General features: G+C 45.8%; 1 protein-coding gene across 1 annotated transcript in view; it reads right to left on the reverse strand.

The window, feature by feature from the left end:
* HS3ST3A1 (heparan sulfate-glucosamine 3-sulfotransferase 3A1) overlaps positions 1-25,036 on the reverse strand; it is a 103,924-nt gene extending 78,888 nt beyond the window's left edge. Inside the window, exon 1 of the mRNA XM_002718879.5 lies at positions 24,294-25,036. Within this exon, the coding sequence (XP_002718925.1) occupies positions 24,294-24,895 (602 nt within the window). The 5' untranslated portion in view covers positions 24,896-25,036. The remainder of the gene's footprint in view (positions 1-24,293) is intronic.
* Between the last annotated feature and the right edge of the window lie 629 nt (positions 25,037-25,665).

Below are 25,665 nucleotides of genomic sequence, written 5' to 3' on the forward strand. Positions count from 1 at the left end.
AAAATCTACAGGGCTTCTGGAGACAACACTGAAAAGCTTGAGGTTAGAGTGAGCGGCGGGACCTAGGGTGAGACTGGCAGCAGGTGCGGCAGAGACACTGCCTGGCCGCGTCAGCCCCTCTGCCCAGCAACCTCAACCACAGCAGCACCAGTAGCCCAATGGTGACGGTGCGCCAAATCAGGAAAAGCAGACATGAACCATAGATTGCCACAAATTAATAAGTTCATTAGTGACATATTAAAATTAAGGGGGTGGGGCCGGCGTCGTGGCTCAATAGGCTAATCCTCCGCCTTGCGGCGCCGGCACACCGGGTTCTAGTCCCGGTCGGGGCGCCGGATTCTGTCCCTGTTGCCCCTCTTCCAGGCCAGCTCTCTGCTGTGGCCAGGGAGTGCAGTGGAGGATGGCCCAAGTGCTTGGGCCCTGCACCCCATGGGAGACCAGGAGAAGCACCTGGCTCCTGGCTTCGGATCAGCGCAGTGCGCGGACTGCAGCGCACCGGCCGCGGCGGCCATTGGAGGGTGAACCAACGGCAAGGGAAGACCTTTCTCTCTGTCTCTCTCTCTCACTGTCCACTCTGCCTGTCAAAAAAAAAAAAAAAAAAAAAAAAAATTAAGGGGGTGGGCATTTGGCTCAGTGATCAAGACACTGATTTGGACACCTGTATCCCATATTCAGCGTGCCTGGGTTCAAGTCCCAGCTCCACTCCCAATTGGAGCTTAATGCTAATGCAGACCCTGGGCCATGGTTCATGTTAATTGGGTCCCTGCTACTCACTTAGGATACCCAGCTGGGCCTGGCCCAGCCCCAGCCACTGCAGGCATTTGGAGAGTGAACCAGTGGACCGGAGCTCTGTCTGTATGTTTCTCTCTGTCTTCCTGCTTCTCAAATAAATAAGTATATTTGAAAATGTAGCATGAGAGTCTAAGAAAATGGATTGCAGTTTCTCATACATTTAAAGTTAAGAAACCTAGAGACATGGGGCCGGCGCTGTGGCGCAGTGGGTTAACACCCGGGCCTGAAGCGCCAGCATCCCATATAGGCACTGTTTAGAGATCCAGCTGCTCTACTTCCTACCCAGCTCTCTGCTGTGGCCTGGGAAAGCAGTGGAGGATAGCCCAAGTACTTGGGCCCTGCACCCGCATGGGAGACCCAGAAGAAGCTCCTGGCTTCAGATCAGCACAGCTCCAGCCATTGTGGGAGTGAACCATTGGATGGAAGACCTCTCTCTCTCTCTCTCTCTCTCTGCTTCTCCTCTCTCTGTGTAACTCTTTCATGTAAAATAAATAAATCTTAAAAAAAAAAAAAGAAGGAAACCTAGAGACAATGAGATAAATGTGATTTCCTCTGAAAAGTCCTAGAGTGTTCTTGAGGAAGTGGGCATTAGAAGTAGGAAGACCTTTCTCTCTGTCTCTCTCTCACTGTCCACTCTGCCTGTCAAAAAAATAAATTAAAAAAAAATAGAAGTATACCAGCTTGTGAATTACTGCAAAGCTATGGGAGGAAGACTCTAAAATCAAATTAGCAAAGCCTCACCTAGTGTCCCACAAATGTACATAATTGTTATTTATCACTTACATACACAAGTCAAATTTAACAATAAAATTTAAATTAAAATATAATATCAGACCAAAAGGTGTTCACAGCATATGTAGTGAATTGAGGCTGCTGGTGGATGCCGAGGCTTGGATGTGGGGGTCTGTGTACACCTGTGTGGCTGGGTTCACCTCTTCTTGTGAACAGAACTTCATACAAAGCACATGCAAAACTCACATCATGTGCAAGTGGTTTCCTGACATTTGAATCCATTGGAACAAATTCGTGTTTCAGTGCAGCGTTGAAGTAGGACTGACTGCATTTCCTAGGGCACCTCAGAAAGTTCATGAAAATCAGAATTTCAATTATGAGCTTATTTGGGGGGTAAAAAACTGAAATTTGTGCATAGTTTTTTTGTAATATGCATCTTCTAGATAGCATGACAAAAAGGTTTTTGTACCAAAATGAATTCATACTTATATTTTTCTTCAAATGTATTTTTATTTATTTATTTGAAAGGTAGAGAGACAGGAGACAGAGAGCTCTCCCATCCACTGGTTCTCTCTCCAAATGCTGAGAATAGTCAAGACTAGGGCAGGCAGAAGCCAGAAGCTGGGAACTCAATTCGAGTCTTACAGGTGGTCTCCAAGTCCTTCGGCCATCATCTGCTGCTGCCTCACGGGGTGCACATTTGCAGAAAGCTGTAATCATGAGTGGAGCTGGGTTCGCTGATCTGAGACTCAGGCATCCCATCCACGGAACCAAATGCCTCCTGATTTACATTTTTGATTCTTTTTCTCCATCAACTTTTTAAAGTACTCCCATATATGTAGATCATATATATATTTAGGTTCATAATATACAATTATACATGATATATACATTTACATACGTGATATGTATATAGAAAAACATTCCTAAAATAACTTTTAATATGAGCTAATAAAATAGTATTTCTACACTGTTGCAAAATACCTAGTCCCAGAAATAAAGAATAAATAGATCTGCAACTGCCTTGCAATGATTAAGTGAAGTAAGCAATGGACTGACCACGTATTTTAGTATTCAAATAAGTCCTATCAGCATTTTGTACACTTATCTTAAATGTACTATTTGATGACTGCAATAGCTATGGAACTGTTTGAACAAGCTCTGCTCTATCAGATAAGTATAAGACTCAATGACCCTGAGGTCATCACCAATATGAGTAATGAGATTTTATGATTGTGTGTGTCTCTCTTAATAATAAGATACTTTTATTTTTAGCTAAGAATAAACAAGTTCAGTTCCCAGAGGGTTGCGATTTAGCACAAACTCAACTAATTGAATATCATAAAAATAAATCCAACCACACTATCCTGAGCCTAAATACGTCTAATTTTTTTAAAGTTGTACATTCACTTTATATGTTGTTGTAGTTGTCTGTTAAGAAGATTACAAATTTTGAAACATCTCTCATTTCTGTGACTTTTATTTGAGCACATGCTATTAAATAATATGAATTATTTTCTCTGATAACAGAAGACACTTATTTCCTTGAACTACTTTCTTTACCATCTCTGGACTAAGGGAACAGAACCCAGAAACGCACGCCATTTTACTACTGAAATATCACACAGAGAACAGGATGAAGCTTGTCTCTCATTTTAAAATCACCTTGACTTCAACAAACAAACACAAAACGGGGGAGGGACTTTCCTGGGAAACATTTTATCTGAAAAAGCATTTCCTCTTTTCTTCCTGATGGATGTTCTAAAAGGGGAAACGGCTCTTTGGGCAAAGTGCAAGTACATCATCATTCAAATGTGAGTTCAACAGTTCACATTTCTAGAGGCCTTGGGGAGGAAGGAAAAGAACTTGCTGTTTTCAAGGAAAATGATTTTGCCTGTGCTTTCCAAACTGAGTTAGCATATTCCACACAACTCGTGTGCATACAGAAAGTCAGAGATCCAACTCTATGGGTCTAAGTTGCTTAGAGATCCAATTATTATTTTGTCTTTTTAAAACTCCTTGTTGTAAAGACCAGTAAATTTGTTCAAACCTTTAAAACAGCTCTAGCATATTATGATAATAGGGATACATGAGTCCAATGCCCAAATCCCTTTAATTGAGGTATTATTTATTAATATTTATAAATATTATTTATAGATGAAGTATATTATTATAAGTAAATTTATAAATAATTTATGAATGAGGTATTACTTATAAATCTGCTTGCAAGATTAGAGCCAGAATATAACTGATCCATTGACACAGTTTGCTTAACCACCAGAGTTGCACGTGGGAAGAAACGTTCAATGTCCAATAGATTTCTAAGCATGTCAGGACAATCACCATTTTGCATAGTATTTAATGAATGATTTTCATGCTTCCTTTCCTTGAGAAATCAATCATCTATTAGAAACCCTATTTGAAGTACTGTCATGTCTTTCCATAGCTGTGATAGAGTTATGCACAGATGCACAGAAAAACATTTGCACCAGATTATGTCGAAGGAGCCTGCAAAACAGTTTGTGAGATGCAGCCATTTGTTAACTGTGTAGAGGCAGATCATTTGGATTCCTGTGAAGATGGCACAGCTATTCACTCTCCTTCTTTGTGAATGGAAGCCAGGTGAACCAATTTATAGTGGAAACCAAAAAGGCAAAACATTAGGGTTTAAGAATTCACGAAAAAGTCATGGCCGTAATGACAGTATGAGACTTGGGAGACCTGGAGGAGCAGGTGCAAACATTTTCAACATCTGTGAATTTCAGGGTCTATGGACTCCTCCAGAGTTCTCCCCTGAAAATAACCAGGTTGACCACTAAGAAAACCTGAGAATTTAAATCAATTGCTCTGCATGGATTTATGAAAGCAAGCAGTTGCTCAGTGGTACTTCCTCTTTTTTGCCTTCAGTTTTTAGTTTTCTGCCTTCTCTTCTGCTGCGAATCTGTGGAGTTTCTGGTCTTGCCACGAAGCATTCTAAAGTTCTGTCACATAGCTGCAGAGGACCACATAGAAGCCGGCTTTATCTCAATCACCATATTAGAGAAGTAAAGGTTTCACGTATCTGTTTGTTTAAATGTAAGCCACCAGCCTTTTAACTCTTTGGATCTTGGCTCTCCCCAGGCTCTTCCTCCCTCTCTCTTCCTAAATCTGTTGCCATGTTGCTAAAGCACCCCCCCCCCCAACACTTTTGAGAGGCTGGAAGTGACACACATAGTGAAATGAATGAACTATTTTCAAGATTCCAAAATTAGATCTAAAAAGATGCTTTGGGGGCCGGTGCTGTGGCTCAGCGGGTTAAAGCCCTGGCCTGAAGCTCCGGCATCCCATATGGGCGTCGGTTCGAGTCCCAGCTGCTCCTCTTCTGATCCAGCTCTCTGCTATGGCCTGGGAAAGCAGTGGAAGATGGCCCAAGTTCTTGGGACCCTGCACCCACGTGGAAGACCTGGAAGAAGCTTCTGGCTCCTGGCTTTGGATCGGCGCAGCTCCAGCTGTTGCGGCCAATTAGGGAGTGAACCATCGGATGGAAGGCCTCTCTCTGCCTCTCCTTCTCTCTCTGTGTAACTCTGATTTCAAATAAATAAATAAATATTTTAAAAATATATGCTTTGGCGATAGTTGCTGAATCTTGCATACAAGCAACTCTGTCTACTAAAGTAATGTTGAGCTTGAAATACCCTCTAAGTCCTTTCTCTACAAGCCTCAATGAGTTGGAGAGAAATTAAAACACTATGCAGTGTTTTACTTGTTTTTGCCATGAGCAGCAAAATTGTGAGTCAGAACATAAACAAATTGATAAGTTTGGTTTTCTCACTCCTAGGGTTTTTTGCTTTGATTTATTTTTTGTTTTCTTGCCATCGCCAAAATTTCCAGAGAAGATAAATGAAGTTATCAAGAACCCAACAAAGTAGTTGGGTCTTGCCTGCTATTATGTACTCTTTAAAAAACAGATTTATTTATTTTTATTTGAAAGCAGAGAGATGGAGAGAGAGATCTTCCATTTCCTGGCTCACTCCCCAGATGGCCACAACCACCAGGGCTGGGTCAGATGGAAGGAAAAAAGTACTTTGGCCATCAACATGGCTTTCTCAGTTACATTAGAAGGGATCTAGATCAGAAACAAAGCATCAGGGGCTCACACTGGTGCTCCAATATCGGATGCAGGCATCACAGGTGGCAGCTCAACCCTCTGTATAATGCCAACCCCTGCTAGTTCATATTCATAGTGAAGAAATCCAGTATGTCACTAATGGAAGAATAGTCCCTGGCTGAGACATTTCAAAAAGATTTCGATGTTGAGGAGAGAAAATACAGAATATTTAAATTCCTTCATTCTATCATGGAGTTTTCAAGTGAGTGTTCAAAAAGATATAGACTGAAAGCGAGTCTATCTCTCTTCTCACTCTTGTAATGGAGTTGAGAATAGGTTGTTGTAATGGTTCCTTGAAAACATGCCACTACACTTCTATCAAAATTTTCAAGAAAATTAAACAAGCATCTCAGACTCTGCATGTGTTTAATAATGAATGTTGGAAATCACAGCACCCATCCAATAAATTGAAATTTGCAATTTCCAGGGGAAAAAAGGAAAAGAAAAAGTAAAAGCTAGCTGAAATCCCCTGAAAAACTTCTGATGAACTCAGTACGTGTAAGCAGACACAGCAGTGCAGAAGCCGGGACCTCTGCAGTAGCACAGAAACACACTACATGTATCTTAAACTCTGCTTCCCTCTCGGAAAATTTTATTTACATGTGTCTGAGACCCCATTGGTCAGCTCAAGTGCAGGAAAGAACAGGAGGCAGGACGGATTAGCAGCTTCATGGGTGAGGTTCACGTTTCCTGCCTCTTGTGACATATTTCCATTTACTCATCGCCTCACTGCTCTCTGGCTCCTGTCACACCACAAAAGCCTACCTGGTCTCTAAGTCACCAATGCTTCTGTCACTGACCGGGTCAACATTCCCAAACCTCTACGCAACCTTTTCATAGCATTCGATACCATTGACCTTGAAAACATCACCCCTCTCTTACTACCAACATTGTTTTATGAATGCTTTGACTATAGAAAACATTTGGAAGAAGTGTACAAGCAACACCCATATACTCACTAATCAATTCTGAATACACATTTTGTATACTTTCCTTGTCACACATCTATCCATCTTCCTGTACATCCTTTTTAATGTGTCTCAAAGTAAATGGTAGACATCAGTACAGTCCTTTTTTAAAATATTTACTTATTGTACAGGCAATATGTACTTATTGTACAGGGAAGGGGTAGGAGAGTGAACCATCCACTGGTTCACTCCTCCAACAGCTGAAATGGCCAGGGGTGGTCCAGGCTGAAGCCAGGAGCCTGAACCACATCCAGGTCTCCCACGTGGGTGGCAAGAGCCCAAGTACTGGGGCCATCCTCCACTGCTTTCCCAGGTACACAGAGCACAGAGCTGCCAGAACTCAATCAGCACTAGGATACGGGATGCCGGCATTGCAAGAGGCAACTTGACCCACTGTACCACAATGCCAGCCCCCAGGACATTCCCTTCTACACACTTCTGCCTGCATGGCACAAATTATAGAAACTCTCTCTTTGGGGTCAGGATATAAACATGTCTTTCTGGTCCTGTTCTCTTTCTCCTCCCTGCTTGTCTGTGTTATCTGTTACTGCTCTACCTGCATTGCAATCACAGTTACAATTGCTAGGAAGTATTCAAGTATTCTCTGATTGTCTCCTTTCCCTCATTGCTCAAATTCCACTAACACAACATCTGGCTAATCTTTTCCCCAATCTCGATAATCCCTGAGATTCCCAAGTGCAAGCCTCCCTCATTTTGCAACAATCACCCACCAGAGTAGGCATCCATATGCCCCTGAGGCCGAGATTTCCCAAGCGGAACCCCCCACCTTGAGAGCCATCAGCATTCACTGCCCTGGCCCAACCTTGAGAGATGCAGGCAGCTGAAAATGCAGCCTCTGCCCTCCCAGGCTCCTGAGCTCTTGAAAGGTAGCTGGTCCAATTGAGACTTGCTGCCAGGATAAAATACACATGAAATTTGGAGGATTTAGTATGAAAAAATGTAAAATATATCTAAAATGTAAAATATATCATTAACCATCTTTTATTTTGATTACATGTTAAAATTATAGTATTTTAGAGGCTGCCGCTGTGGCGTAGTGGATAAGGCTGCTAACTGCAGTGCCGGCATCCCACATGGACTCCGGTTCAAGTCCCGGCTGCTCCACTTCCTATCCAGCTCTCTGCTATGGCCTGGGAAAGTGGTAGAAGATGGCTCAAGTCCTTGGGCTCCTGCACCCGCATGGAGACCTGGAAGAAGCTCCTGGCTCCTGGCTTCGGATCAGCGCAGCTCCAAATGCTGCAGCCCTTTGGGGAGTGAACCATCGGATGGAAGACCTCTGCCTCTGCCTTTCTGTAACTCTGTCTTCCAAATAAATAAACAAATCTTTTTTAAAAAAAGAAATTATAGCATTTTAGACATATTACTTACATTATAATATCGTTAAAATTAATTTTGCCCCCTTATTCTTATTTTTTTTCAAGGTTGTTAGTAGAAAGCTTAAAATGACATGCATGGTTACTATTGCATTTTCACTGGACAGTGCTGACCATGAATCTTCATAAACATACTACTCCTCAAAGGGTGGCATCCAGCCTAGCAGTTAAGATGCCACTCTTGGGACACTCACATCTTGTACTGAAGTGCCTGGGCTCTATACCTGGGTTCTAGCTCCTGCCTTCAGCCTCCTTTCGATGCAGACTCTGGGAGGCAGTGCTAACAGCCCAAGCAGTTAGTTCTTAAAATCCACTTGGTAGACCTGGGTTAAGTTCCTGGCTCCCAGCGTCAGCCTTGCCCAGCCACAGCCATTGGGCGTATTTGGAGAGTGAACCAGAAGATAGGAGCGCTCTCTCTCACCCTCTCTCGTTCTCTAATAAATAAATGGAAATAAATACAAATTTAAAAATAATTCTCAAAAATCTCTCCCCAAACTTAGTTCCCCACCTGACATCTCATGCCTTGCCTGCACAGACAGAATTTTGAATTAAACCTCATTGGGAGGGTTTTTCAGGAGGGAGGCTGGGTGACAATGAGTGGGACCTCTCCTGTTGTTCCTTCCAAAATGCTTCACACAATGCCCAGGCATCCAAAAGGAGAAATGGAAAAGGGAGAACAGGCAAAGACCTACAAACCAAACTCACTCAAGTACAAGAGCAAGGAAACATCAAAGTAGATCATCAAGGGTTTTTTGTTCTTAATGTATTTATTCAAGAGGCAGAGAGACAGAGAGAAAGCTCCTATTCACTGACTTAACTCCCCAAGTGCTTGCAGTAGTCAGGGCTGGACAGCTGCCAAAGCCAGGAGCTAGGAACTCAGTCTCCCATGGGTAATAGGGATCCCATTTCTCTGCCTATCACCTGCTGCCTCCCAGGGTCTGCACTAATAGGAAGCTGCAGCCAAGAATGCAACCCACAGACTCTGATAGGACCTGCTCCCTATCATTAAGTTTTGTGTGTTTTTTTTTTTTTTTTTTTTTTTGCTTTTTAAAGAAATGACCAATGACTATTTTGATTACTGTGTATATGTTTCTTCCAAAATGGAATGTTTGAGTTGAGCAGATAATCACATTTCTAGGAAATGTCACCATCTCCAACAACTCTGCCTATTATAGAAACTTCCCTTGGACCACTGCCATGAAGTTCCGAGAGACAGAGAGAGAGAGAAAGAGAGATAATGACTCTAATACAGCTGTCCACAGAAGCTCTGTTATTTCTGAACTGGATCTTGAATGCAATGTTCACAGCCCACACTGGGTACTCCGCACTGTCTCTGTGCATGTTCACTGCGCTTGCCCACCTGAGAGTAACAAGAGAACTACTTGAAGCCTTTAACCCAGCCCAGAAGTCCGCAAGCTGCAGCCACTGGACTGAAGGTTTGTTCTGTTACGTAAAGCTTTAGTGGAACACAGCCACACCCATTCATTGACTTCCTGCCAGGGGCTGCTTTCCAGCTACGAGAGCAGGATTGAGGGTTCTGCTACTCAGTAGCATTATAGTCCACAAAGCCTAAACTATTTGCTATCATCTCATCTTTTCCAGAAAAAAAAAAAAAAAAAAAAAAAAAGCTGAGTCCTGGCCCAAAGGATCATTTATTTTTACTTTTTTTTTTATTCAATGAATTATATATCTAGCATGTACAGGTAAATGCAAGCCCAAGACTCTAGGCATAGAAGGTTGAGAATGACTGAAGTATAGAATCCAGGGTACTGAACACGCACACTTACCTTCTCAAAGGATCAAGAAGCACATTCATCTGAGTCCTTTTTTTTTTTTTAATGTTTATTTTCATCTACTTGAAAGACAGAGTGGCAGAGAAACAGAGAGAGACACAGAGAGCCTTCCACTCTCTGGTTCATTCCCCCAGATACGCACAGCAGCCAGGGCTGGACCAGGCTGAAGCCGGGAGAACTGCAGCTCCACCCAGATCTCCCATGTGGGAGGCAGGGACTCAAGTACTTGGGCCAGCATCTGCTGCCTCCCAGGGTGCTTTAGCAGGAAGCTGTATTGGAAGCAGAGTGTATGGGACTTGAACCGGCACTCTGATGTGCACTGCAGATGTCATAGTAGTGACTTAACCTGCTGTATACACAGTGCCCCTTCCCATCCTAGTCTTTTTAATCAGGACTTCAGAGTCCTCTACTCCATGTCTTAAAAAACTTTTTCTATTGAGATATACTATAGAAATATGTTTCATCTTCAGCCTTTTCTGCACACTTATCCACAGGTGTCAATGCAATTTGTCACAGTAATACTTGTCTCGCTTACTGCATGGGATCCACTCTCTCAGTTTATCTTATTACACATGGATTTTATACATAGTTCCATGTTTAAAAAAGTTTCTTATACACTAACGTTTTGTGATTCGCAGTTTGAAAAACTTCTGGTACACTCATGGGTTTCCCTGTATCCAAGTGTCACACCGCACCCAAGACACTTGTGCTAATATTTATTACCTGTTCATCAGAAATGTTTTTAATGTTTAAGGAAAGGGAAATGCTAGTTACTCTGTTTGGTCCTTACACATTGCATACAGGTAATGAAGTGCCACACTGTATCCCACAGAAATGTAGCATCTCAAAAACAAAACCAACTCTTGGCTCATGCTGAGTTCCTACAGTCTAACTCTGGTCTTGACCATAAATCATTAAGCGGTGAACAAGCAGCCGTCTCCCTTCAGCTAAGATTCACTTGTCCCATCCATGCAATTTTGTTATGTTTTAGTTTGGGGTTTGGCTTTCAATATGTGAATTATATTGTAATACATTTTTTAAAAATCAGTATTTCAAGGAGGTTAAAAATGTCCGTTATTAACAAGCCACTGCCACCCTTCGCCACAGGGCAAACACACCTGAAAATCCCAAGAATTTTCATCGCAAGCATCAGCTCCCTGGGTCCTCCCCACATTCAAATATAAAACAGATCCAGCATGTTTTCTTTCCATCATTAAACCCTAGCAGGGCATTCTGGTCGACCCTCTGGCTTTGGGCAAAGCCTTTATAACAGATACGCTTATAATCCCAGGGCCTCCTACACCAACAAGAAAGAGTAAGGCCCCATTAGAAAGAAAAACAAGCAGCCTTTCTTTCTTTTTTTTTTTAAAGCCAACCCACAAGATTTGATGAAAGAAACTACAAGAATAATTAGAGTCCACCAGGAAACTTTATTTAAAAAAAAAAAAAACAGATGCCAAGTTTTTGTTTACTTAAAATCTTCGCCTGCGAAATGAAACCACGGCATCACTGCAGTGTTTTCCTCTTGCCAGAATTTTTCAAAGCCCTGTGTTCCTGCAAACATGGCTCCAGTTAAGAAAGGTGACGAGGGGAACAGTTAACTCTGGGAATGTAACTTTAGTTGTAGCTTAATCCAGTCCCCTTTGTTAATAACCTAAACTTTATAGGAATCTGCAAAGATTTATGACCATAACCCACACATCATGTTTTTGACTTTGTCATTCAAACCAGGCTGGCCATGTTGATATTTCCTAGGGAAACGAGAGAGGCAATCCAAGTAAGAACTCGGAAAAAGGGAAGAGGAATTTTATTCCCATAATTTGATTGATTACTTCCTATTCTGAACACTCCAGAGAGAAAAAGCAAACTTTTTCCTGACTGCGCTCGGGTTTCTGCCACTAATCTTCCACAAGCAGGCAACAACCATAAAACACACAAGTGACTGACGAGGATCCAGCAGACCCCCAAACCGACGAGCATACCATGATATTGGGGAAAATATACAAGACGAAAGACAGAAATTTAGGGACGAATAGACTCTTGATTTGATTCAGTTCAACACTTTACTTCACCAGTTCTGGGAGGAGGAAAAAACAACAACAACAACAACAAATGCTTTGACTGGCTCCATTTGAGGAATATTGTTGTCGTTGTTGCAAACCCTCCAACACTAAATGCGTACAGTTCGGGGCATGTAATGGTTTCCCAACTGCATTGTCAGAATTAGAAACCCTGAGTGTCTGGCTTTTAGGTTAACCTTGGGCTGTTTCCTCACATGCAAAAGCCAAAATCTCCATCTGTAAGAAAGCATCTATCGCCAGCAAGTCCAAATCAACAGCCCCGTCTTATGTGGCTAACAGCCTGACCACTACAGGAAGTGCTTGGTGCTAATAATGAGTAGCCGACAGGAAATCAATTAGATGCAAGTTATTAACAACAACAATCATGAAGATAAAATAGCACTTGGGGTAGCGACTGGGCTTTGCTCTGATGGTGGGGATTAACGTAAGTGCAGAATTTTTTTTTGGTAAGTGTTCATCTGAAAGAAAAACAAAGAAAAGGATGAAAAGACAGACTTTGGCAGTGGCTCAGCAATGGTCAGGGAGAGCAGTCATTGGAGAGCTCCTTTGGGTGCAAAAGGGACCATAGGGTGGCTGAGAAGACAGCAGCCCATGGACACGGGTCACCAGCTCACACAAGGGCATTCATTCTATGACATTCTCTGACAGAATTGTCCATATATAGCTACTGCATGAAGGGCAGGCCATCAGAGTCCCTGAAAAGGGTGGGATTGAATGGCTGCCCCATTGGTACAGCACCCTGGACATGTTTGATTCTGGTCTTGGACCTTCAGTTAGAAAACATGCCAGTGCATCCAAAGACGTGGCCAAAAGTGAACATTTAGATTTAAGTATCCATGTTGGCCTGTTGGGCTCCAATTCCAGGAGCAGCATGCGTCCTCTGCTTACATTTCTGGCAATGTTTTAGTTTCCACATGCAGCAGTTTAGAAGGAAGAAGCTTGCTCATTTGATCCATTTGAGAAAGTTGCTCTCACAGGAGAGAGCATGGTGATGAGCAAGGTACAGGGGACAGGGAAACGTGACAGAGGGAAGTTGATAATGGGTACCAAATTACAGGCAGATAGGAGGAACAGGTTCTAGTGTGGGATGCAAAAACTTCCTATATATTTTACAAAGAACTGAAAGAGAACAGTTTGAGTGTTCCAAACACAAAGAAACAGCTAAGTGTTCATACAGAAACGCTAGCTGCCTTAATCATTACACATTGTCTTCCTGTATTGAAATGTGCCATGATTATGCATCAATTAAAAAATAAATTTTAGGGCCGGCACCATGGCTCAATAGGCTAATCCTCCACCTTGCAGCGCTGGCACACCAGGTTCTGGTCCCGGTCGGGGCGCCGGATTCTGCCCCGGTTGCCCCTCTTCCAGGCCAGCTCTCTGCTGTGGCCCGGGAGTGCAGTGGAGGATGGCCCAAGTGCTTGAGCCCTGCACCCCATGGGAGACCAGGATAAGTACCTGGCTCCTGCCTTCGGATCAGCGCGGTGCACCGGCCGCAGTGCGCCAGCCGTGGCAGCCATTGGAGGGTGAACCAACGGTAAAAGGAAGACCTTTCTCTCTGTCTCTCTCTCTCACTGTCCACTCTGCCTGTAAAAAATAAATAAATAAATAAATAAATAAATTTTAGAACACCAGAGTTTCTTAGTTGTGATTTTTTAACAAGTGGCGTAAAATCAATTAAATGTCCCAAGATTTCTGAAATGCTCAATAACAGGATGTTCTGTGATCAGATTATTTCTAGAAAACTGAAAGAGAGAAGGAAGTTGACAAAACAAGAGGTCGGCTTTAGATATTCCATAACACCCATGGGTAATCCAACAGTCCCTTGAAGCGGAACCTCCAGCATCATCCAGTACAGAGCGAGGAATCGACAGATTTGGTTTATACAGACTGAACATCTGCAATCCAAAAAATACAAAATGCTCCAAACTTTAAAGCTTCCTGAGGGCCCACACGATGTCTCAAAGGGGAAATTCAACATTGGACCTCATATGACTGGTTGCAGTCAAAGCACAGGCAGACTGAGACACAGGGGGTTCCCCAACAGTTAGTTAAGATAGTTAAGGTAATAACCCATACTTCTTAGCAGAGTACCTGGGTTTGCATCCTGGCTCCAGCTTCCTGCCAATGCAGACCTGGTAGCAGCAGGTGATGGCTCAAGTAGTTGGGTCCCTGCCACCCACATGGGAGACCTGGACTGCACTGCTGGCTCCTATCTGGCGCTGGCACTGGCCCAATCCCGAACTTTGCAGAGACCTGGACAGCAAACAAGCAGTGGGAGGCTCTCCCTTCTCTCTCTGTCTCTGTCTCTTTGTCACTCAAATAAATAAATAACCTTCAGGCAATGTGTCGAAGGTGTATAGGAAACATACATGAATTTTACGTGCAGACTTGGGTGCCATCCCAAGATAACTCATTACGTATATGCAAATATTCCAAAAATCTGAAAACTGAAACTCTGCTGGTTCCAAACGTTTAGAGGATACTCTACCTGTATTGCCTTACATCTAAAATAGAAGACTTCATCAAACATACACAGCATGGTTCAAACAGTTCACTATTTGAAAAAAGGTTCAAAATGCATGAAGAAAAACTATGTGGAGAAATTCCAAACAACACATAGGGAATGGTATTAAGTCACAGAAATTATTTTTATCTACCTAAGCAATTGCAGCCTGTCTCTTGCACGGAAGAGGCTTACAGATGAGATCCAATAAAGATAAGTGGATCAACGGTTAGTGCCTTTGAGTCTCCAGACGGAGTAGGGGTTGCTTTGTTTTGCTTAAGTAAAAATGTAATGTGGATAAGACTATTTTTACAGTTGTTAGAAATATCAAAGAGGAAATGTTTCCAGGGAGATTTTTATTACTCCATTCAGCCAGAAGCCCAGAGACACCACTGTGTGTTTAAGAACAAAGCAGGGACCGGCATGGGGCAAAAACGCTGAAGATGCCACCACTGGGGATGCCCACATTCAATGCTGGAGCGCCTGGGTCCTGAGTCCTGGCTATGCCTATGATCCGGCTTCCTGTTGATTTGTACCCTGGAAGACAGCAGGTGCTGGCTCATGCACTTGGGACACACCTTCCCATGTGGGAGACCAGACTGGATTGAATTCAGGGCCCTGAGCTTTGGCCTGGCCTGGTCCCATCTGATGCAGGCATTTGTGTACTGAACCAGGGGATAGAAGATTTCTCTTGGTCTCTCTTTTCCTCCCTTTCTCAAGTGTTTTAAAGATTAAGGGCTTGTGTTGTGGCACAGAAGGTTAAGCCACTGCCAATGACACTGGCATTCCGTATGAGCACCGGTTCCAGTCCTGGCTGCTCCACTTCTGATGCAGCTCCTTGCTAATGCACCTGGAAAAGCAGCAAAAGAGAGCTCATGTATTCAACCCTGCCACCCATGTGGGAGATTGGAGTGAAGCTCCTGGCTTTGGCTTGGCCCAGTTGTGGCCATTTTGGCCATTTGAGGAGTGAACCACTGAATGGAAGATCTCCTCACTCTCTGTGACTCGCCTTTCAAATAAAAAAAAAATCTGTTTTAAAAGATTATTAAAAAATAAAACAGAAACACCAGCATGTCGCCTAGACAGGAAGTCTGAGTTTGATAACACAAGACCCAGTAAGACAAACCAACATGGTTATAGGATGCTCCGGTACTGACCTGAAAGGGTTCTGGAGGGAGAACTTTCTCTCTTCCTTCCTCTGCTTTGCTCCTGTGGTCCGTCTCCTAAGCCACAGTGCCTAAATCAAAGTTGCAAACATTTGTCCAAGTAAACAGAAGATTTAAGCTGGCCTGGAAAACCTGGGCCACGTGGTCATTTTAGCCATAAGGAACTTCCACAGTCCTGGCCCCATCTCTTCACCTTATTCCCAGCCCCCCAAACTCAGACACCTACAACTTCTGTATTTGTTGGGGGGGGGGGAGCCATATGCCCCAGTCTCATTATCTTCTGAGCCTCACTTCAGCTCTTTACGTCCTCAAAGCACTGTCATTTATTCTGAAGGTTTCACTCTCTGCCATCGCAGGAGGGGGTCTTTCATATCTTCTTCACTTTGTACTTGCCAGCCACAGAAAACAGAGAGAAAAGTAAAACTCTGTGCCTGTTTTAGGGACAAGAGAGTAAGAAGACAGCCAGGAACCAATTTTCTGAAAGAACCCAGGGGAAAGATCAGCCTATCTGGAAGTATCAGGTGGAGGCTGGGGAAGAGGGGCAGGCAGGCCCATTACAAGGCCCTTCCCAAGGAAAATGCAGAAGGCACACAGCATCAAAGGGAACTGGCATGGAGGAAGCACCTTGGATGCCCCTTGGCACCTCCTGTCTTCACTTTGGGTTTCAGGATCATTTTAGGTATTAAAATGTCAAACACTAAGCCGGCGCCGTGGCTCAATAGGCTAATCCTCCACCTTGCGGCGCCGGCACACCGGGTTCTAGTCCTGGTCGGGGCGCCGGATTCTGTCCCGGTTGCCCCTCTTCCAGGCCAGCTCTCTGCTATGGCCAGGGAGTGCAGTGGAGGATGGCCCAGGTGCTTGGGCCCTGCACCCCATGGGAGACCAGGAAAAAGCACCTGGATCCTGGCTCCTGCCATCGGATCAGCGCGGTGCGCCGGCTGCAGCGGCGGCCATTGGAGGGTGAACCAACGGCAAGGGAAGACCTTTCTCTCTCTGTCTCTCTCTCTCTCACTGTCCACTCTGCCTATCAAAAAAAAAAAAAAAAAAAAATTAAAAAAAAAAAATGTCAAACACTAATTCAGAAAATCATCATACACTCTTCACCCAGACTCCCCCAAGGTTATTACGTTGCACAACCCTAGTAGAATACAATGATTGAAACCAAGACGTTAACTCGACAGGAGGCTAAAATGCAGGCATTATTCATATTCCATAAATGCCTTTTTTCCATAAATGCCTTTTTCCTGCATCAGGAGCCAAACACGCACAGTTTCTTCAACACATGCATTACCATGGACCTTCTGAAGACTTCTTGTGTTTTATTTACCTGTCAGTAATGAGGTACAGCTCATCTCCTCTGAGAGTGCGTAGATCTCACTTCATTTTGCACAATCTCAGCACTCTTGAAGGGTTTTTGGTGCAGTATTTTGCGGGATGTCCCTCGATTTGGGTTTGCGTAGCATTTTCTCATGGTTAGACCGAGTCAAGGGCTTGGGAAAAGAATACTCCGCAGGTGCGCAGTGCCAGCCTCACGGATTATGTCAGAGGAATGGGACTGATCTTTGGGTGCAATTGTTGTCTGCCAGGATTCTCCACTGTGATGCCCTATTTGTCCTTTGCCCTTCAGTCTTTGTTTTCTTTAATTTTAAGAGGCAGAGAAACAGAGAGAGAAAGAGAAAGATGCACATGCTCAGAGAGAGAGAGGAGAGAGAGAGAAATGTGCTACCATTACTGGTTCATTCCCCAGCCTGTAATGGTGGAGACAGGGCCTGGCTGAATCTGGGAGCTGAGAACCCAATCCAGGTCCGCCACATGGGTGGCAGGGACCCGACTATGTGAACCATCATCTACCGCTTTCCAGGGTCTGCACTGGCAGGAAGTTGGAGTCAGAGGCAGCCACTAAACCCAGGCACTCTGATGTGGGATACAAGTGAGTTGCCCATGAGGGCAAAGGACTCTCCCCTGCCAGCCTTCATTTTACCCTGCCCCCAAGCCTGGCCCCAACTCCAACCCTGGACTGCCGTCACAGAAAGCTGTGTCCTGGAGGAAATGCCGTGGCATTTGCTAGGAAGCTGTCCCTGCCCTCACGCAGTGGGTAGGCTCTGCAACAAGGCGTCTCAGGTGCATTAAGGGTTAAACAAGCTTTTGTGCGCTGCCTGTTAAGAATCCCAGGACCCTCCACCGGTGCCTGCACCACCAGGGAAGGAGTGAGGCTGTATTACCAATGTTCAAACAAAATCATCTGGAAGTATTTTCATCTGAAGCTGGATCTCAGAAACAGAGGCAAAACACACTAACAGAAGTAATCTGGGGCAGATGGCATTCCTTTCAGCCATACACACGTCTAATATAAATCTCCTAATCATTTATATCTTGGTGTTCGGCTTTATTGTAAAGTCAAGTCTCTTTTATTTCTCTCCAAAGAATAAACTCCCTACCTAAAAGACGCGAACGCTCCTTGCCTCAAGCAGCTGATGTGCAGCTCAGCTGTGCTAGGCTGTCACACTTGGCCCAAGTGCCATCTAAACAGGATGCATTCTTGTTTCCTTTTAAAACTGAGACTGCAAAGACGCTCTGAGCAGAAGGAGGTTTTCCAAGCTCTCTCTGCAGGCTTCCGTGAAGGCACCTCCTTCCACTAGGTGGCGCTAAAAGTCACAGTCAAGGTGGACCGATTTTGTAACCTTCGGAAGAATCCTGCTAATGGCAAGTGTTAAACTTCATCCTTAACACACATTTTCCGTTCTTTTTCCGTATTTACTGTCATCAGACAATTTCTGAAACAGGCAATCTCTGAACTTCTGGAGTTCAGTCTTAAAGTCTTCCTAGGGTAAACGTAAATTTTTAGGTGCATGAATGGCCATTAGCACATAAGCGATGTAAGATTTTAAGAATTGCAACGTTGGAGGCAAGGAACTGTGAACATGTTTCAATTCAGTAAACTCAGCATTCTCTCAATTCCTAAATTCTGGCTTCATATAAGTTTATGTATTACTCAAGGGTAAATCCATAGCCCCCACCGAGATTTTTAGTAGTATCAAATTAACAAACTTTTCAAAGCGCTGACAAGCATTTTAAGACAATTCTTGTAGACGTCACAACCAGGGAGCTAAAATATTATTCTGATGCAATGTCAGCTAACATATTTAAAGCACATATTAAAAATGAAACTGTATTTTCACAACTGTTAACTCATCACTTCAGGAGAAACAAATTTCCTAAAAGGTTGGAGTCTAAACTCACTGGGAAACACAGACCAAGAAACAATACTCTCTATCAGCCGAGCTACTATTAGATGGTTTAGGAAGCGCTCCCTCAAAGGAGCAATGCTAAGTACATCAAGTTCCCTTCTGGGCCCAGAGATTTGACTGATGGTAACCATAATTTGCAATGGCTCAGATGCATCCCGTGGAGACAGAAGGCTCTTTTTTGTTGTTTATGCGAAGGAGGTTTGTTTGCTCTGTGACACTCTTCTCCTCACGATGTGAGCATCTGGTCTATGTAAGGTTAGCCTGTGTTGTCATTAATGACACAGGCTTACTTTATTCCCATGACCCCTCCAAAAGACAGATTTGGCACTGAGTCTTTGCCGTCCAATCAACATACTTATTTATATGAGACAAGCATTTTGGCCACAGCACTGCCTTTTTTAATGGGAGGGCAGGAGATGACTTTACTCCAGTGGGTTTCCACCCAGCGATGTCTACGTATTTCACACAGAGTATACTGGCGCTTGACACATCTGATCGTTGTAAAGGAACACTCACTCACACACACAGTGTCCCAGGGCTGGCTCTACCAAGAGTGTTGCTGCTGCTACCGCTGCTGCTGCTGTGGCTGTTGTCTAAGGCCCAGACCATGAGCCAAGGCTTGGTCCATCCAAGATGTCCAGTACTGCTCAGAAGTTCCTACCGCTTAGTGACTTCCCTCGTGTTAATCCCACCACTTTCCTCACCTACTGGGTGTCTGATCTTGCACTCACACATGTATGTGTGAGGACATCACACACACACACACACACACACACACAGAACAAGGCCATTGGACCTGCTGGGCTGGTGTCATCTGTTGAGGTTAAGCCCAACAATGTTGACATCCAGCCAACAAATGACAGCACCGTGGCTCCTCCACCTCTTCCTGGGTGGGGAGTGTCCACTTCCTATGAGCTCCTGGGAACTCTATGCATGGAGGAAACCATCCCCTCTCCCTCCGTGGACTTGCCTGCTAGACTCAGAGTCCAGGGCACTTCTTCCCATTCTCGTTGCACCCTTGCAGCCTGCCCGAGGTTCATCCCTCTGCTCACAGGACAGAGAGTGCCTTTGGACTCCAGTCCACATGACCTTGCCTGGGTGGCCAGACTCTGCCTCTCCGTTGGCTCGAATTTCATTTCAACCCCTTCCTGCAGAAGGGGCTGGCTGCACAGGAGGGTGGGAAGCTGCACACGGAGGTTCTTTGCAGCTGCTCCCAGCTGCTACAAAATGCTGATTTCTCCGTTTCTCCTCTGTTCAGTTCGCCTCCCCACTGGACTTAAAAAACAAGGTCGTGATCGTTAGAGGCCAGAAAATTCCCGATTTTGAGGAAGTCAGGGGAATACTAAGTCCTCAACTGCAAGCTGAGACATCTTTGATTTTCCTGTGTGCTCCGGACTCAAATGATTCAAGCCTCCTACCGAAACTGTCCAGACTTAACTAAAGAAAAGGAACTAAAACGTAGGATATAAACATTCCTGTGTAGAGACTGGATAAGGAATACTTCCTATCTTGTATTAACATAAAAGACTAAAAGGTTACAGAAGCCAAATATTTATATACATATAAATTTACAGAGCTGACCTTCAGTTTCTGGGGGGATGGGTTCCTGGAACCCAAATGAGACACCAAAACCCATGGTTGCTCCAGTCCCTTAGACAAAACAGCATGGTATGCGCCTACAATCCTCCCATACACTTTTAATCAATTCTAGAGTACTCCCAACATAACACGAACACCAGGTAAACAGTTGCCATACTGTATTATTCAAAGAACAACGTTCGGGATGAATTGCATTCCCCAAACATTTTCGGTCCACATCTGATCCACTCCATGGATACAGAACCTGCGCTCAGGAAGACCAACTGCATATTTATACTTGTGTGTGTGTGTGTTTGTGTGCGTGTGTATGTGAAAATACATCATAAATAGCGGTCCTTTGTCTTGGGGAAGAAAGGGCAGGCCTTTTAGTTGATGCAGACGCCTCCTGGTCTCTGTAAGATGAGGCTCGGGGCTCAGAACTTACACAGCTTTGTTTGATTCCCGGGCCTCTCCCAGAACACCGGCTCTTCTTCCCACTCTTCCTGCCCTGGTGCCTGACTGAGACCTTCACCTGCTGTTGAACCACAAGAGAGGCCGCTGGTCTGGACTTCCAGGAAAGAGCTCAAGGTTTAGAAGCTGATGAAGCCAGTTTCCATTCACTCCCCTTCAGGAGCCCAGCACACACACACACACACACACACACACACACAGCCCACAGGGCCGACTCACTGCACAGGGTTGCCTTCCTGTAGCACGCAGGCCCCAGACACTTGTCGTCCTGATATCCTGTCTGCTAAATTAAGTAATGAGGAATGTTTTTTAAACCCCTCTGGCTGGAATTTCAGATCCAGAAAACTCCACTCAAGTCTCCTAAATTATCATTAGCTAACCTCCTGGCTTATAGAATGTCGCTTTCCCTTCATTTGTTTTAGAGGAAGGCTGCAAGGACGTTTTAAATCGGGATGAATAACGTCCTCCTTAGAGGTTTTGAATGACAAATTCACTTTCTTCACCTTTATTACAGATTTGTTCAAACAAAGGGATTTGTATCCCACTACTTTTGCACAAAGTTTACATAAAGCATTTTCTTTTCTTCTCAGTGCATGAAACTGATGGAGACATCTTAGCAAAATCCTCAAATTCATTCTCCAGGGCGTTTTCTGCAAACTTCCTAACATTCACAAAATTATCCCTCTGTGAGGACAGTAGGGGGCACTGCCACAACAAACTCATGGCAAACATCTCGCTGAGCCCCAAACCAAGGCTAGACGTGTTAGGATTCTCCCAGGTCACTAGGCAAATAAAAATACTACACAGAGGTTATTTTTCTTCCATAATTCATTTCAGCATGCAAATATCAAGCTGTTCTTTCTGTACACGGGTGTGTGTGTGCGTGTGTGCGTGTGCTCCTGTGTGGTCAGAAGTGTGTGCTAGAAATTCTCTACTACAAACTTTGGGCTGACTCACGAAGATCTCCCCAAACCGCCTGTTCTAAAATATTAGCTAAATAAAAGCAGCTAAAATGTACTGAATGGTTAAGTGGCATTCTGAATGGGAGAGGGTTTTTTTTTTTTTCTCCCCGAAAGTTCAGGCTTCAGCCTTTCTCACAACATCAAACTCCAAGTTCAGAGTCAAGATGAAAGAGAACTGTGGGAGACATTTCATTAACTGATCACCATAACCCAGACCCCATAGGTTGGATTTTTAAAAGAATAAATAAATAAATAAATAAATAATAATAAGGTTTTTCTGTGTAATTGAGTTAAACTGAATTTATGCATCCAATAAAAAAAAACAACATTGCAAATAATGAAACAAAGACATTGCTCCAACACTTGGAAAATTAGATTCACCAAACCATGAAGTCTACTGTGTGGTTATTTTTGTAACGACCATAAATTGCTTTACGGGGACTCTTCTGCTGAAATAAACAATCCAAGCAGGTTTACTTTTCAGCCCACATCCAGTCTCCAAAGGAGAGAGTGGCCTCCAAGTTTATGACTCTTTCTCGTTTCTTTCTTTTTTTTTAATGCTTGTGTTTCCAGTGGCCTTAAAGCCTTCCTTCCCTGTTCACGAGCTCAGGAGAAGTCCCACAGAAAATAAGATCCAGGTCTGTAGATGGACTGTGCCCCCAAATGCTCATTTTGGGAGCAAACGGCAGCACTGTTACTTCGTGGAAATCAAGCTGATATGGCCAGATGAATAGCAAAGGCTTCAGTACTAAATATTTCACCATATTTAACAGCACACCTCACAGCCCAGTGACGGCTTAGAACATTGCAGACAGTCAGCTTGAGCTGTGCTCGCTCACAGCACTGGAGGAGGCCAAAACCAATGCAAACTGCTACAGATAAGAGTTTTAGGGGTCTTTAATCACTCCTTTCTTGTGTCCTTGGTGGAAAAAAAACAGAGCTGCCTTTGTGCTAAAACAGAACGACTTGTTGTTTCCAGATTCAACAGGTCATTTTTATAAGAACTTCCCAGAGGATACGACATAAATGACAGAAACACAAGGGGGGTATTTTAAGTGGCTGATGACTTTAAATGATCTATATTCTATATTAAAGGAAGGCTGTTTGTTTTTCTTTCCAACAAATGGAAGGTTACTGTTTTAAAAGTGTGGAATGTTTGGATTTGATTTTTTAGGACCCAAACGTTTTCTCATGAGTTGAGTTACTGCAAATTCAGCTCCCGAAGTTGATCTGAGGGTGAGCCTGAACCAGCAAGTACATAAACTTGTCAAATCACGTCCACGTCTATTCTGAGGTTAATTTAGTGGCCTTTTGAAATACATCTAAATTGTGTTGTAACTTCTGTAATATTGTTTCTGTTAAAATAACAAAGGGAACGCATATTTCACCAACAAGATAAACTCCATAAAAATGGAAAATTCTAGCAACGTGATGTTTCCTTGGAGGAAAGAGATTTAAAAAAAAAAAAAAGCCAACATTTTATGCAAACAAAATCCAGGCGACACCAGGATTTATTAGAATTTTGGCACATTATATTATGAAAGGTGGCAGGAATTTGAGGCAAGTGGCCAACTGAAAACGAAGATCTAAATGAGACTTTTCTGCTAACCTGTAGCCTATACTCGCACGGTTTTCACTACTTTTTTCTTCTTCCTCCCTCCCTCCCTCCCTCCCTCCCTTCTCCCTTCATTATATCGCCTACCTCATTAGTAAAGAGCATTGTTTGAACATCTTCAGAAAGTTTCTGCTTTCGCGGAGACAGAAGCTATTTTTTTTTCCTACAGATTTTGAAAGCGTTTTACACAGCTCTCCTCTTCACTCCCAAACAAAAGCTACGACCACGGAAGCATTCCCTAAAACGCTGGGTCTGGTTGCTGGCGCTGGCTGGGACACTGCCTAGGCTCCCTGGCACGTGACACCTTTCCCAAGCTTCCGCGTGACTTACCGCTCAGGACAGACACCTGCCAGAGGGCAAGGTAAACCAACACCTGACAGTAACCGCAGGGAACTGCCCAAAAGATGGAGCAAGAGGTACCTTAGTAGCTACTGAATATGGTCCTAATTTAGGAGAGCGCATTTTTCTTTTTTCCTTTTTTTTTTCCCCTCTAGCTAAACAGACACTTTCACAGCGCGTGACAAAGGGATGAGACCCCAGACCCACTATTCTAGGCAAAGGAATTCCCCAGGACTAAAACCCCTCAGGCAAAAAACACTTCCTCCCCACGCCCTCCCCACTACACCCACTGCCCACGTCCAAGGGGAAGAAGGCACGCTGGGGGCAAACCCCTCAACTGAAGGGCAGCTACCGACGGCCCCCAGCCTCGCGCGTGAAGACGGAGGGAGGTGGCCCAGGGGTCACCCGGAGCTCGCCCCAGTCCCCCAGCCCCTGTGCCCAGCAGCCCCGCGCTCCGACCCCCCGCAGCCAGCAGCCCGCGGCCCGAGCCGGCGCACTCACCGGTACCAAGCGAGGCCCTTGTCGTAGCTGCGGTCGAAGAAGTGGGGCTCGGCGCCCACGGCACGCACGTCGGGGTGCACGCGCAGGAACTCCAGCAGCGCCCGCGTGCCGCCCTTCTTCACGCCGATGATGATGGCCTGCGGCAGCTGCTTGCTGCCCTCGTCCAGGAGCAAGGCCAGGGTCCCCGGCGTCGGGGCCTCGGCCACGCTGCTGCCGGCCCCGGAGCCTCCGGGACTCGCGGCCAGGCCGGGAGTCTCCTCTTCCCAGGCCGCGACGTCGCCGGGGTCGCGCGGCACGGGTGGCCGGGGCCTCCGCGCGCGCTGCAGCTGCAGGAGCCGCTTTCTGTGCGCCGCCGCCGGCCACCTCGTCAGCTCCCGCCGGCCTGCGGCCAGCACGCCGCGGCCCGGGGCCCCCGCCTCCTCGCCGCCGCCCGACAGCCCCGCGACGGGGCCCGACAGGCTGTGGCAGCGCTCGGCCAGGCAGTAGAAGACGTAGAGGGACGTGAGCAGGGAGCAGAGCGTCAGCAGGAACTTGCGGAAGATGTTGCGGGACAGCGGCTCGGCAGAGGTAGGCAGGGCGCCGGCCGGGCCCGGAGGGGCCATCCTAGCCGGAGGCGACGTCGGGCGGCGCGCGGGCCATGCTAGAACAGGATTCCGCCGGGTGCCACCGAATGCCCCGGACGGGCCTGCGCGCCGGGCGGCGGCCACATCGCCCGTGCGCCCCTGCGGCCGTGCGGTCTGCCCCCAGGAGGCGGCGGCCTGGGCCCCTCGAGGGGACGGAGCCCCGCACTGGGTCCAGAAGAGGGCACGGGGCGGGGGGGTGGGGAGGGGACGGCGGGGCCGTGCTTAGGAAACCATCGTCTTAGACGCGCCCAAGTCCTGGGCCTCGGGGCAGCAGCTCCCCGAAAGGTCGCCCGGGACGGGGCTCTCGGCGACGGAGGCGAAGGCGTGCGGCTCTCGGCCCCGGGGCCGCCCTCTCGGCGCGGGTCTCCGCTCAGCGCTCGCGCATCGCCGCCCTCGGTGTCGGTGGCGGCCCGCGCGACTCCGGGAGCCGCTGTGCCCCGTGCGCCCTGCACAGCGGGCGAGCGGCAGCGTCCCCGGCCCTTCTTCCTGGAGTCCTCTCAGGCCGGGAAGTAGGTCCTGTCCGCCTGGTAGCGAGGTCCAGCCCCCCTTCTCCAAGTCCCTCTGTGCGAACCGGAGCGAGAAAGCGGTGCGCTCCCCTCGGTGCGCGCGCAAGGCCGCCCCGCAGCTGCCCTGGGCCCCACCTGGGAGCCGCGCGGTGGAGCCGGCTGCGCGGGACCTGTCAGCGGCCGCGGCCCCTGCGCTCACAGCCGCCTCCAGGGCCGCCGCCGCCGCCACACGTGGGGCGCGGA

The sequence above is a fragment of the Oryctolagus cuniculus genome, chromosome 17, assembly GCF_964237555.1.
Source record: "Oryctolagus cuniculus chromosome 17, mOryCun1.1, whole genome shotgun sequence".
NCBI lineage: Eukaryota > Metazoa > Chordata > Mammalia > Lagomorpha > Leporidae > Oryctolagus > Oryctolagus cuniculus.